Genomic DNA, 12,252 nt, shown 5'->3' with positions numbered 1-12,252 from the left:
TTCCAACTTTAATATTTGCAAACATCCATATTTTTTTAACTACATACCTATTACCTGAAGTGGATCACTGGACAATGGAAATGAACTCTCCACACCTTTCTTCTCCCCACTCTAAACTGTCAACAATGGAAAGATAAATTTAGGGCCTCAGTTACTCAGTGGATGAAGACCTGTTAGTTGTGACTCATGAAAGAGCTGCTTCTAGAGATAGATTATATAAGACAACTGCAAGGGAGAAGCTGTTGTATAAAACTTTATATACATTAGGAAAAGCCTTAACATTTAACTGTGTTGTTGTATCTTTTGCATCATGTTTAGAACTTAAAAAGGAGACAATAGGAAACAAGAAAAAGACAAAAAAGAGCAAAAGGTATCATCCATCAGAGGTGAATCTATCCCAGCTTTGACTCAAGATGTAAAAGGTTCATCCTGGGATCTTTGACAGCCAAGCATGGGAACTACTAATGAGCTGTTCTTTCAAAAGATCTATTCCTCAACACATAATAGAATTAATGCCCCCCCCCCAAATAATTGGGAATCTAGAGAAATAACTTCATTTGTCAAGGGAATTGTATAACAAGGGCACTATTTGCACAGGATGCAAACTGGGTCATGAGCAAAGTGATTGTGTTGTGCAAAAGGCTGGTATGTGATGAGCATCAAATCTGGAGATATCTTGTGGCTCTTTTAAAATAATAATAATAATAATAATAATAATAATAATAATAATAATAATAATAATAATAATAATGTATTAATGCTACCCGACTCCCAGCAACTCTGGGTGGTTTATTTTTTTATTGTATTATTGTATTTCTACTGTTGCTTTTAAAGCCTCGTGTGGCACAGAGTGGTAGGTGGCAGTATTGCAACCGAAACTCTCCCCGCGACCTGAGTTCAATTCCAGTGGAAGCTGGATTCTCGGGTGGCCGGCTCAGGTCAACTCAGCCTTCCACCCTTCCGAGGTCGGTGAAATGAGCACCCGGCTTGCTGGGGAAGGGGACGACTGGGGAAGGCAATGGCAGACCACCCCACTATAGTCTGCCACGAAACGTCGCGAAAGCAGGGTCTCCCCAAAGGGTCAGACATGACTCGGTGCTTGCACAGGGGACCTTCCACCCTTTCATCACTGTTGCTTTTATTTTGTATGCCACTTAGAGCCCTTTAGAGTAAAGCTGTTTACAAAACCTCTAAATAAGTAAATACATACCCAGCCAACCACTGAGTTAGAAGAGGATCATTCTAGCCCAAAACAGTCCCAGGAAAATTTGGGGCTAAAATACCTCCCCGGAAATCATCTATGTCAGGTCAACATGAATGAGAGAGTTAACAAAAACTCTCTTCCTTCTGAGACAAAGTCCTAGGCTGGCCCTACAGAACTAGGGGGAAGGAAGGAAGGAAGGAAGGAAGGGAGGGAGGGAGGGAGGGAGGGAGGGAGGGAGGGAGGGAGGGAGGGAGGAAGGAAGGAAGGAAGGAAGGAAGGAAGGAAGGAAGGAAGGAAGGAAGGAAGGAAGGAAGGAAGGAAGGAAGGAGAATAAACAACAATGCCCCTGCCATCTTTGTGAAATCCCAGGAGGTCACTAACCAAGTGCTTCTGGTACACAGTGATAAGTATTTTCCCCAGAATAGCAACTAACTGGATCAACCATGTTGTGAGTATATAGCCAGTCAGTCAATCTTTTATTTCAGTCAATGACCTGTATAAAACAGAGGCAGTCAAGCAAGCCATAAATAAAAAGAAAGGAACATGTCAGAGATCATAATCTCAGGTGACATTCTAGATACGAATATTTATTTATTTATTTATTTAAACATTTATAGAGTTGCCCGTCTTGTACCGAATTCTGGGCGGCTCACAACCAACGGTTAAAACAGCACCTCTGTACAATAAAAAATATTAATGTAATCTGAATATATAATCTAATAGAATAATATAAATACAAAAGCTGTAATCCTGACGCTAGCATCCTAATATCCTTTAAAGCTAAAACTGTAATCTAACAAAAGCTAAAAATCAGAGTCTGGAAAATTAGTGGTGTTAAAATTCTAAATTTAAAACGGCTGCACATGGTGAAGGGGGGAGCGTCAATCCTCTTGGCAGTATGCACACAGGAGAGTCCTCTAGTGACTGTCTGTTGATGTCTTTGAATCAGTCAGTGAGTGGCAACAGTCAAGGGGTGTCAGCTCCCACCTGATTTTGCAGGTGGCAAAAGATGATTACTGTAATCTGAATCAGTAACTGCACATTCCCTTCTGGCCGCAGAGAGTTACATAGTAGGATTGAAATTTTTGCTCCATTTTATTGACTTTGGGGAGGGTTGGGGCTTCAGCAGCATGATCTAGACCAGTGTTTCTCAACCCTGGCAACTGTAAGATGTGTGGACTTCAACTCCCAGAATTCCCCAAGGCTGGCTGGGGAATTCTGGGAGTTGAAGTCCACACATCTTACAGTGGCCAAGGTTGAGAAACACTGGTCTAGACTACTATACAGACACAACATGTGGTCTGGTATGCCTGCAGTTTGGAGCAAATGCGCTATCCTGCTGTAAATGCACAATTTTGATTTCTCCCCTTTCAGAGCGAGCTGCAGATCCAGCAAGCCGGGGAGAAGGTGTGCATGCCTCGTGCTCAGCAACTGATCCCTGGAGTTTGGGTTTATTGGGAGCAGCCATGTCAAAGGATGAAGCAGGCTGTAAGCTGGCCCCAGTCTACAAGCACAAGGAACGCAAACCCAAGAAGCCCCATTACATTCCCCGTCCCTGGGGAAAACCCTACAATTACAAGTGTTTCCAGTGCCCGTTCACTTGCATGGAGAAGTCGCATCTTTACAACCACATGAAGTACAGCCTCTGTAAGAATTCCTTGTCTCTGCTCATCGAGTCGGACTGGCCTTACAAGAAAGGCGGACTTCTCCACCCAGAACTCCGGCTGTTGCAAACCACGGAGGCTTCTCGGGTTCGTGGGAGGCGGGAGGAGACTGAGGCCTATGACCCTATGGTGCTGGGAGCCACTGACCCCAAACAGGCAGCAGACAGAGGTGGCGGAGAAGGTAAGCCTCCAGGGATGGAAGATGTGGCCTCCTCAGAAAGGATGAGTGATGAAACCAGCCAATTCCAAGAAGAGGAGGAGGAGGAGGAGGAGGAGGAGGAGGAGGAAGAAGAAGAGTTGTCTAGGTTCTTTCAGGAAGTAGGCCCAGGTGAGAAGAAGGAGATGGTCAAGGAGACCCCATCTGCTGGGGAGTCTACTGAACCTGATGGGAACACCCTGCTCTTTCAGTTTAAGAACAAGCAAGACAAGGCCTCCAAAGACCCCACACCTGAGTTCATCATCACGGACGTGTTCTCCTTAAAGAAACACGTGTCCAAAGGAAAGGAGCTGGCCTCGGTGGAGTTGGATGCCAAACCAAAGCATTGCAAAGTGCCCTCCAAATGCTCGGCAAGCAGCGGGCTCTTCATGGAACAATGGAAGCTCGTTGCCAATGGGCAAAGGAGAAACACCACTGGGGTTCTGACTCCGTGTACAGATGGCAATGTCATCCCTTGTTACCCTCCTCCGGCTTACGGTGACTTCCATGAACCCCAGGGCCTCAACCTCTCTCTGCTGGGGATCAACTATCCACTGGCCCCCAATCTCTTCTCCTATTTTGGTCCTTCGGTGACCAGTGGTACCACTTCGCATTCCCACTTGGCCCAATTCCCTTTCCTGGCTTCCACAGCACAGCTGATGCACCCCCATTCTGCTCATTTCCAGCCCTTGCAGAACCCCGAGAGGTCCACTTTCCTCCCACGTTTCTACTATCCATTGCTCTTCGAGCATTCCTTCACATCAGCAGAAAGCAAGGTGGCTTCCACCAAGCCTGAAGCTCAGCAACTGCCCATCACAGCCATACCTGCTCCCCTCCAGGCCCAGACCTCCACAGACCCCCCAAAGGGAGGCGTGCTGAAAGTCCCAGTGCTGAAGACAGGCCTTCCTTGGGTGAAAGGTTTCCGTGAAGAGCCTCTTCCTGAGCAAAGCCACAAAAGGTTGCAACTCCAGGAGGAAGAGAAGAAATGGCTGGTCCATGAAAGGGAAAGCTACTCATTGCTGGCAACTGGTCACCTCTGCAGGAAGTCATCGCCTGATGCTTACCAGGGTCTCGCGGGTATGAAAGAGGGAGCTGCTGTTCTCCCCAACAGCATCAAGAAGGCAGAGCTCCCAGGAGCAGCTTGTTTGGACAGTGGTGGAGTCACCACAAGTAGCCTGAAGAGGAGATTTGCAAAGAGTGGCCTTGATTTTATAAGCTCTGATATGGCAACACCTGAAAAAGAGATCTACCAAGCCAGGTATGATGTGCTCTGCTTTCTCCATTCATACCCACTGCATAAAGCATCTTTTCTAGCTGGGATGGGCAACCTTTCGGGGATAGAGGTCCACCATTCAGCTTCCCTATCTCCCAAGTGTTGGCGTTCTTTGGGGTTTTAAGGATGGGAAGGGCCATCCCGACCCATTTTACACTTAATGCGCCCCCAGCTCAAAAACCAATCCAAGATCGCACCACCCAAATTCGAACTGACGTTTTGGTAGTCCACTCTCCAGGAAACAAGGAGATGGGGCTGAATTGTGGACTGACTTTTCCTCTATGGCGTTGTGATGTTTTTCCCCACCTGTGCTGTGGATGTAAAAGGAGGAGGCACCTCTCAACACGTTCCTCTGATGCACGGGTAGGATCTTCAGCTTTTTATGAAAAAGCAAACGAACAAGGTTTTGGGGGGCATCAGCTGCTGACCCTAGACCCTCAGTGCAGGGACCACAGGAAACAGAGAAACAAAGGTGGAATTAGATAGAAGCGAGACAGAACAAAACTGGCATGGCTCTGTTGTTACCCATTGGGGATTGTTGACAAACCTTCAGTTCTGGAATACCAGGGAGGAAGAGTTTTATAAAGTCCAGCACTCAGCTAGCTAAGTTATTGACTCTGGTTTACAAAGCACAAGGATTGGGTGCCATGTGTGAACACAACCACACTGTTTATGTCAGGGTCACCCACTGGCTGAATTTATACAGCGTATTTTACCAGGCTAGTGAGATCCTTTGTGGCTACATTTCCTAACATTTGAAGCTGAGTTAAATTTCATTTTGGTTAAGACGTTTGGTCAGATTAGTGAATGGTAAAAAACTAGCCTTCTTGGTGGTTTTATGGCTCCAGGTTTCATGTGAACCCAGGAAATGGATTAATTAATTAATATTTTTGTATTTTGGAGTTTTTAGCATATTTGTATATGTGCATTTCATGATGTGTCTCTTTTAATGGATATTTAATTTTTTACTGTTCTAAATTCGCTTGTAAACCACCCAGAGTCGTTGCTGAGATGGGCGGCGGAAAAAATGGGATAAATAAATGAATAAATTGGTAATGGCACTAAGAGCAGCCAATGAATTTCATGGATAATGGTGAAGCCACATCTCTCTTCCTCCCTCGTCCTGCCCCAGCTCTGGGTCTTCTTCTGCTGTACTAACTAATCCCTTGGCTTTTAGGGATCTTATGGAATCTTGTTGGAACGATGATGAGATGGTTTCTGGTTTGATCTGTTTAGTATGGGGAGTTCAGAATATAAGTGGTGGCCTTGTATGGTGTGTAATCACTAGCCTGTATTGATCGCAGGTTTTCCTCTGCTCTACAGGTAGTCCTCGCTTAACAACCACAATTGGGACCAGAATTTTGATTGATAAGCGAAGTGGTCATTAAGCGAATCAGACCCGATGTTACGACCTTTTTGCAGTGGTTGTTAAGCGAATCGCTTCAGTCATTAAGCAAACCACCACAGTAATTAACCATTAACCATGTTAATTTTGCTTGCTGGAAACCGGCTGGAAAGGTAGAAAATGGTGATCACGTGACCAGAGGATGCTGCAGCGGTTGTAAATGCAAACCAGTTGCCAAGTGCCTGACTCGTGATCATGTGACCGTGCGGATGCTGCGATGGTCGTGTGAGGACCGGTCACAAGTTGGCTTTTCCAGCACTGTCGTAAGTCTGAATCATCACTAAACGAATGGTCATTAAGCAAGGACTACCTGTACTCCATATGGTACAATTTGAGAAAAGCAAAGAGAGCTCCTAAACTAGTTAGATAATGGCTCATGCACACCCCTTCCTTTGATATTTTGTTCTATTTTATTAATAGTTTCGTTCTGTCTGCTTTTTACCCTTCTACCAGCAGTGGTTTGCAAGTTACACCCATGCAACCTTCAAAGTCGATGGATCACTGGCAGGTAGAACTTCATGACAACCCCTCTGAAGGCCAGGAGAAAACTGGGAGCTCTGATATGATGACAGCTTCAGACCATCCCTTTTTAAAGGCAAGCAATGAACAAGCCATAACTGTTGGTCCAAGAGACCAGGAGATGACTACAGTGCTCATTGGGGACTTGTCAAAAACCTTAGAAGAGTATCAGGAGGTAGAGAAGAAGCTCTCACATTTGGCAAAAGAGGACGCTCCTGAACAGAAGCATCTCAGGGACCAGTTAGTCAAAATCCGGCAGGAACTTTTCCATATCCACCAGGCACTGGAGAAGGCAAACAAGGTCAGTGAAGGTCCTTTAGATCTCTCAGTGAAAAGGTCATCAAAAAGTCTGGAGAAAGGAGACCAGGATAAGAGAGAGTCCAAGGTTGGCATCCAGGGTGAGAAAGTCCAAAGCAAAGATCTGGGTTCCACCGATAGACATTTGGAGATGGGTGAAGCTGGTCAAGAGGAGGTATCAGATTGTTTCCTTGAGACTCAAAACAAAACCATTGACCTGCTAATCAAGATGAGCCATTCCAAAAACCTCCGCAATTCCTCTTCTGAGACCCACCTGGGAGCTGTAATCAAAGCCGAAGTGCTTCCCCTCAATGTCCCACTAGAATTCAGGCATGTGATGGAACCGTACTACAGTCATACTACCAAATGTGAGGCAGATTCCAGTGTCCTGCTCTGCACAGATGGAAGAACTAATGGCAACCAAGGCCCTCCTCTTTCTGTGACTGAAGATGCTCCACTAGGGTGCCGGGCAATTCCATGTTCTTTGTCCTGCAATCTGCCTAGTGAGAGTGGTGAGGTGTAAAGTGCTTGACTGACCCTTCCAAAACTTCCTTTTCACACTTGTCCTTTGAGCCAAAAGAAACAGATGTTCAGATCTGGAAACTTTCTGGTCTTGAACTTTGGGAATCCAGATGGTTTGTAAAGCATTTCTTGTCCATATTTTATGAATGACATGCAACTTGGCAAGGTCCATTTCTGCATTGGCATTTCTCATTGCACCCTCACTCTATAGTCCTGGACAGGGTGAGTTTGGTGAGAAGAGAGGGGTGACATTTTTTAAGAGGACAGGTGCCTTTGCATTTCAGAAGATCCAATCCATCTCTTCCCTTGTCAGTCAACCAAGAAGCATTTTCCAATGCTGAGTCTCTTTGGGATCAAGCAGAACTATATCTGGATCTCACTGCTTTTTCCAAGAATCCAGCTTCAACGATGGTTCCTCCTGCCAAAATGAAAAACTGCTGCAAGATAAATTGTGGATTAGCTACAGTCCCAGTTGCCTTTTAAACAGGAAAGTGGCAGTGACATTCAAAGAATTTGCATGAGAAATCATGGTCCTTCAGAATCCAATCAGCCCCTGAACAGTTGCCCAAGATCTTTTTAAAGTTGTAAATCCTCAGCTGGATCCCATGGCTAGCCCTGTTAGAACTCTTCTTTTGGTTTAAACTCTTCCTTCTGAACTCACCATCTAAATTGTCTTAGTACCCAACAATGTTGGGCAACATTTTTTTTTTGCCTGCAGCCTTGTTAAAGCTAGAAAAGCAAATATGAAGAGTTTTCTCCTTCCTGACAAGCTTTTACATAAGAGGTCATCTTCTAGACATTGCAGATTGATTTAATCATCCCTGCCTCCAGGCACCATCATGCTGGCCTTTTTGTGAAGGTGCTAGACCTCTCCAAGCAAAAACTCTGCCTCAAATTAAAGGACACTTCCAAAACTTTGGGGGAAAGGAGGACAATTAAACTGGATCTAGTCACACTTCCCACCTTCTCTAGGAAAGGATGATTTCAGGAAAGGAAGGAAAGGACTCTGGGAGACAGTTGGAGAACCAGTTGACCCACTTGCCTTGTAGTTATACAATGGTAAGAGAGCTTCCTTGAATAAAGGATTTTCTGTGCTCTTTGTTATTTTTCTGAACACTGCAAAATATTTGCTGACCAGAAGCATAAATGTCCAACCAGCTTGGCTAATAGCACTGGAGTATCAATCCAGGTACCAAAACCTAACATTAATCAGCACTGAACTCAACACCTTTGCTGAGGATGCGGTAATACACTTGTGCAGTTGAGTATGGACACACACAAGATTAGGGTCAGAATAAAGGCATTTGTCACAGCAGTGTTCTTTTGCTCCCACAATGGTTCCTTGTCATCAGACTGAATATTGTTATGCCCCGATTATATTCCCATCGCTCCTTGCTCTAACCATCCTTGAGATGTAACCAGTCAACACCGGGGCAAGATTCCACTGCACTTGTTGGATAAACCAATGACAATCACTGGTGGAGAACCTGTATGTCCTGAAGTTATTTATTTATAATGTGGAATGGTGCTCTGAGGAGGGAGGGAAAGGCTGGGATAAGAGTTTTCACGTATTATTTATTGTCCACAGTTGCAAACATGTACAAAAATATAGACAGTTAAATTAAAAACAGCTGCAAGTTAATGTTCTGGCCTCTTTGCTAATGTGTTAACAGGAGATGTTCCTGTGATGATGTAATATGGATTCTATTTTGTTAGCAGTATGATGTCATAGTAGCACCACTGCATGTTTTTGTCCAAACTCATCTAAATCAGGGGTCCCCAAACTCTTCAACTCATCAACCCCTACATGAAGCTTCATGTTCATTGACCCCCAAGCACTTATTATATGAAAACAATTTAATAAATACTACTTTAACTAATTGTACTATGAATAATAATAACAACAACAACAATCCTAACCCTTGGGAGTTAGGTTCCCACTTTGGGGAACCTTGATCTAAATCTTCCTCTTAATGTCCATTTCCTTTGGCAAAAAAGTGAATATTTAGGGTACATTTAGTGAAGTTGTACACATGTAGAGGTTGAGCATATGGTGTGGGAATTGCTGTAACAAACACGCAGGCATGACTATTTTTATTGCACAGATCCATCCACATAATGTAATCTCCAGTGCATATTCTCTTATGATTTAAATACTGCCTTGCATTTATCCATTTATCTCCAATCCCCCAACTGTTTCCTTAACATCTTTGCTCTCAACTTCCTATTCTTTCCTCTTCTCTGTATTTTGTAGTCCTCCCCATGGCACTCAAGTACCTCTAAAGCCAATTGATATAATTTAAGGGTAGGTTTTTGCAAGTATTTTATTTTAGCGCAATGACTGCCTTACTACTACTACTACTACTACTACTAATAATAATAATAATGTAGATTTGTTTTATCCACCCCACCCCAAAAGACTCATGCTCAAACCTGCCCCCTAACAGTGTTTTCTCTTTAAAAAAGGTTTCCCTTCACTGTTTTTACAACAAATCTTTTGCAGAATTGTGGCTTCCACACCCTGCCAGATGCAATGTGTTTCAGAGTTGTGATATTACCAGTTTCACATGTTTTACTCCAAGGAGAATGCATGTATATGTAAGTAAGGCAGGAAAAATCAAGCCAGGAGCCTTTGAAACTGGCTAAGCTTAGATTCTTTCATGGGATCTATGGAGGGGTACCATGATCTCTGCAGTCCCCAAGGAATGAATCGGATTGGACTGGATTGGGTAGGATAACATTCTTTTTCTAAAACGTACATCAGATGCACAGGACTAAAACCATGGCTGGAATCCAGGTGTCATCAATTTCTTGTGGATCCCCTCCCCAGATACCATGGAAGAACCTAAACTTAGCCAGACTAAGCCTAAGTCTACCCCAAAACAAGAATCTCACATAGGGTCCTCTAACCAAGGAGAAAAGGAATTGGATTGCATATAAATCAACAACTAAATTCTTTCAGGACCCAATGTATTTCGGAGTTTGCTAGGGCAAAGCTTTCTTCATATTCTTGGTAGAAAATAAGGCGGTGGGTGGGCGGGATAGTTGAGAGAAAAAGAGCATTTCTTACCAAAAGTCCCCATCCATTTCGCGGGAATGCCTCTTCTTCAGTGTGGGGTAGGTACAGGCAGCAGACCGCACACTCTCTTGCACTGATGATGTTACCTAGTTGAGCGGTGAAACGTCTGCAAGCCAGCAACCGAGCTCAGAGAGCACCAAGAACTCCACAGTTCAGCCCTAAGCTACAGAGATTCTCTTCTGTTGGGACACTCTTTCTTGCACTAATTCTTTCTCCTCCCCTCCCCTCCCTTTCCATCTACCTGGCTGGCATATTTCCTTTTGTTGTTCATATTCTTAGTGATAACCATTCGACAAATAGGACAATTGGCTCTCCATTTTTCAGATAACGGAAGAAGGTGCTGGTGTGGCACCACTGCTTTGTGAGCTGCGTTGGTTTCCTATAGGCTTCCAGGTATAATTCAAGGTGATTATTAACTACAAAGCCCTACATGGCTCAGGATTGGGTTATCTATCGGACTGCCTCTTCCCAAGGATATCCACCTGTTCCACCTGCTCCAATAGGGTGGGCATGCTTTGGGTCCCTTCCCTGAAACAATGCCAGCTGACGGGACCCAGGAAGTGTGCCTTTTCCATTGTGATCCCTGCCCTCTGGAATGGGTGAGATAAGGTTGGCCCCAACTCTGTTGCCTTCAGAAAGGCAGTAAAAACTTGAGCTTTTCCTTGGCCCTTTTGGTCACGATAATTGAAATTGCCATCTGAAGGTGGGGATATGAATGTGAGTTTCTGGTTGCCTATCAATGTCTTGGGTTTAAATTGAAGCGGCCATACAAATCCTATGAATGAATGAATGAATGAATGAATGAATGAATGAATGAATGAATGAATGAATGAATGAATGGTCTTCCTATCTGTCCTTCTGTTTCTGAGAAGATCATAACACCATGCACATTTGTTGATGGAAAATTGAACTAAAAGAGGAGCATCTGTTGATTGATTGATTGATTGATTGTGTACCATCAAGTCGGTCTCATCTCTTAGTGGCCGCCCAGATAGATTTTCTCCATGACAATCTGTCCCAACCTGATCTTTCAGGTCTTCCAACTGTGCTGTGTCCTGAAGGCTTTAATCTAGCCATATTAACAGCATTAGTACTCTGAAAAATCCTCAGCTCTCCTCAGTAGGATGTTGAATGCCATCCAACTTGATATCTGGCACTATATCATCCATCATTTTGTATTTTCTATCCATGTAGTTTTCTTGGTGACAATACAGGAGTGGTTTACCATGGCCTTCTCCCATGCAGTATGAATTGATGCCTTTCCCATCGTCCCTGGAGTGATCATCTGCCTCCAGCATCTTCCTATATCGCTGTTGCTCATTATTGGTGCCTGCTTGCTTTAGCTGGGCAGTTGGGATGACCTTCACCCCTTGGGTGACCCAACTGGGAATATATACACTTGGCAAACTCTCCTGGTGTTCTTTAGCCATTTCTCCCAGGAACATCCTCCCACCACAACGAGGCAGCACAGCAGGATTTGGGGGGCAGGGAGAGCTGCAGAATTCTTGTAGAAAACTAGATATGACTTTTGGAGGCTTTGGAAACCTCACATATTGGAAGGGCCGCAGTATAGATTTATTTATTTATTTATTTATCAATTTTTTTTTTTTTTATCACTGCCCATCTCCCCCCACAAGAATGGACTCTGGGCGGTTTACAACAAAACAAAATTTACAATTCAATGTCCATATAAATACAATGAGTGTATGTATGTATGTGTATATACACACACACACACACACACAGTCAATAAAATATAATATGTAATAAAATCCTGATGGTTGTATCTCAGTCCGTGAGTGTAAAAGGCCCTTCTAGGGCGCTAGCCATCCCCACGAATGACTGTTCCCCTCCCCGCTCCATGCCTGATGACAAAACCAGGTTTTTAGTTCCTTACGAAAGTCCAGGAGCGAGGGGGCTTGTCTCACCTCTGGGGGAAGGATGTTCCAAACCGCAAAGGCCCTACAACTTAATTTCTATTGGCGTCTCCTGGGACAGCCACTCAGCCAATCAACCCAGGTGAGCTGACCCATCAAATATGGTGGAAAAGATCTATCAGTGCAAAAGACCACTTCACATAATATTGAGCCCAT

General features: G+C 44.2%; 1 protein-coding gene across 1 annotated transcript; it reads left to right on the top strand.

The window, feature by feature from the left end:
* The first annotated feature begins 2,665 nt into the window (after positions 1-2,665).
* PRR35 (proline rich 35) lies at positions 2,666-7,165 on the top strand. The gene is made up of 3 exons (XM_063315086.1): positions 2,666-3,106; positions 3,191-4,322; positions 6,196-7,165. The coding sequence occupies exons 1-3, from the start codon at positions 2,671-2,673 to the stop codon at positions 7,079-7,081; spliced, it is 2,454 nt and encodes an 817-aa protein (XP_063171156.1). The 5' UTR covers positions 2,666-2,670; the 3' UTR covers positions 7,082-7,165.
* The last annotated feature ends 5,087 nt before the right edge of the window (positions 7,166-12,252 follow it).

This window comes from Candoia aspera, chromosome 14 (genome assembly GCF_035149785.1).
Source record: "Candoia aspera isolate rCanAsp1 chromosome 14, rCanAsp1.hap2, whole genome shotgun sequence".
Classification (NCBI taxonomy): Eukaryota; Metazoa; Chordata; class Lepidosauria; order Squamata; family Boidae; genus Candoia; species Candoia aspera.
Note: the sequence above shows the minus strand (reverse complement) of the source record. Positions and strands in the feature narration are given on the sequence as shown.

Bases quoted from the DNA above. Each gene is read 5' to 3' on its own strand.
- PRR35 (XM_063315086.1), top strand. From the start codon at position 2,671: ATGTCAAAGGATGAAGCAGGCTGTAAGCTGGCCCCAGTCTACAAGCAC. The intron at 3,107-3,190 runs GCCAATTCCAAG...TTCAGGAAGTAG, and splicing joins AAGGATGAGTGATGAAACCA to GCCCAGGTGAGAAGAAGGAG. The intron at 4,323-6,195 runs GTATGATGTGCT...CCCTTCTACCAG, and splicing joins AAAGAGATCTACCAAGCCAG to CAGTGGTTTGCAAGTTACAC.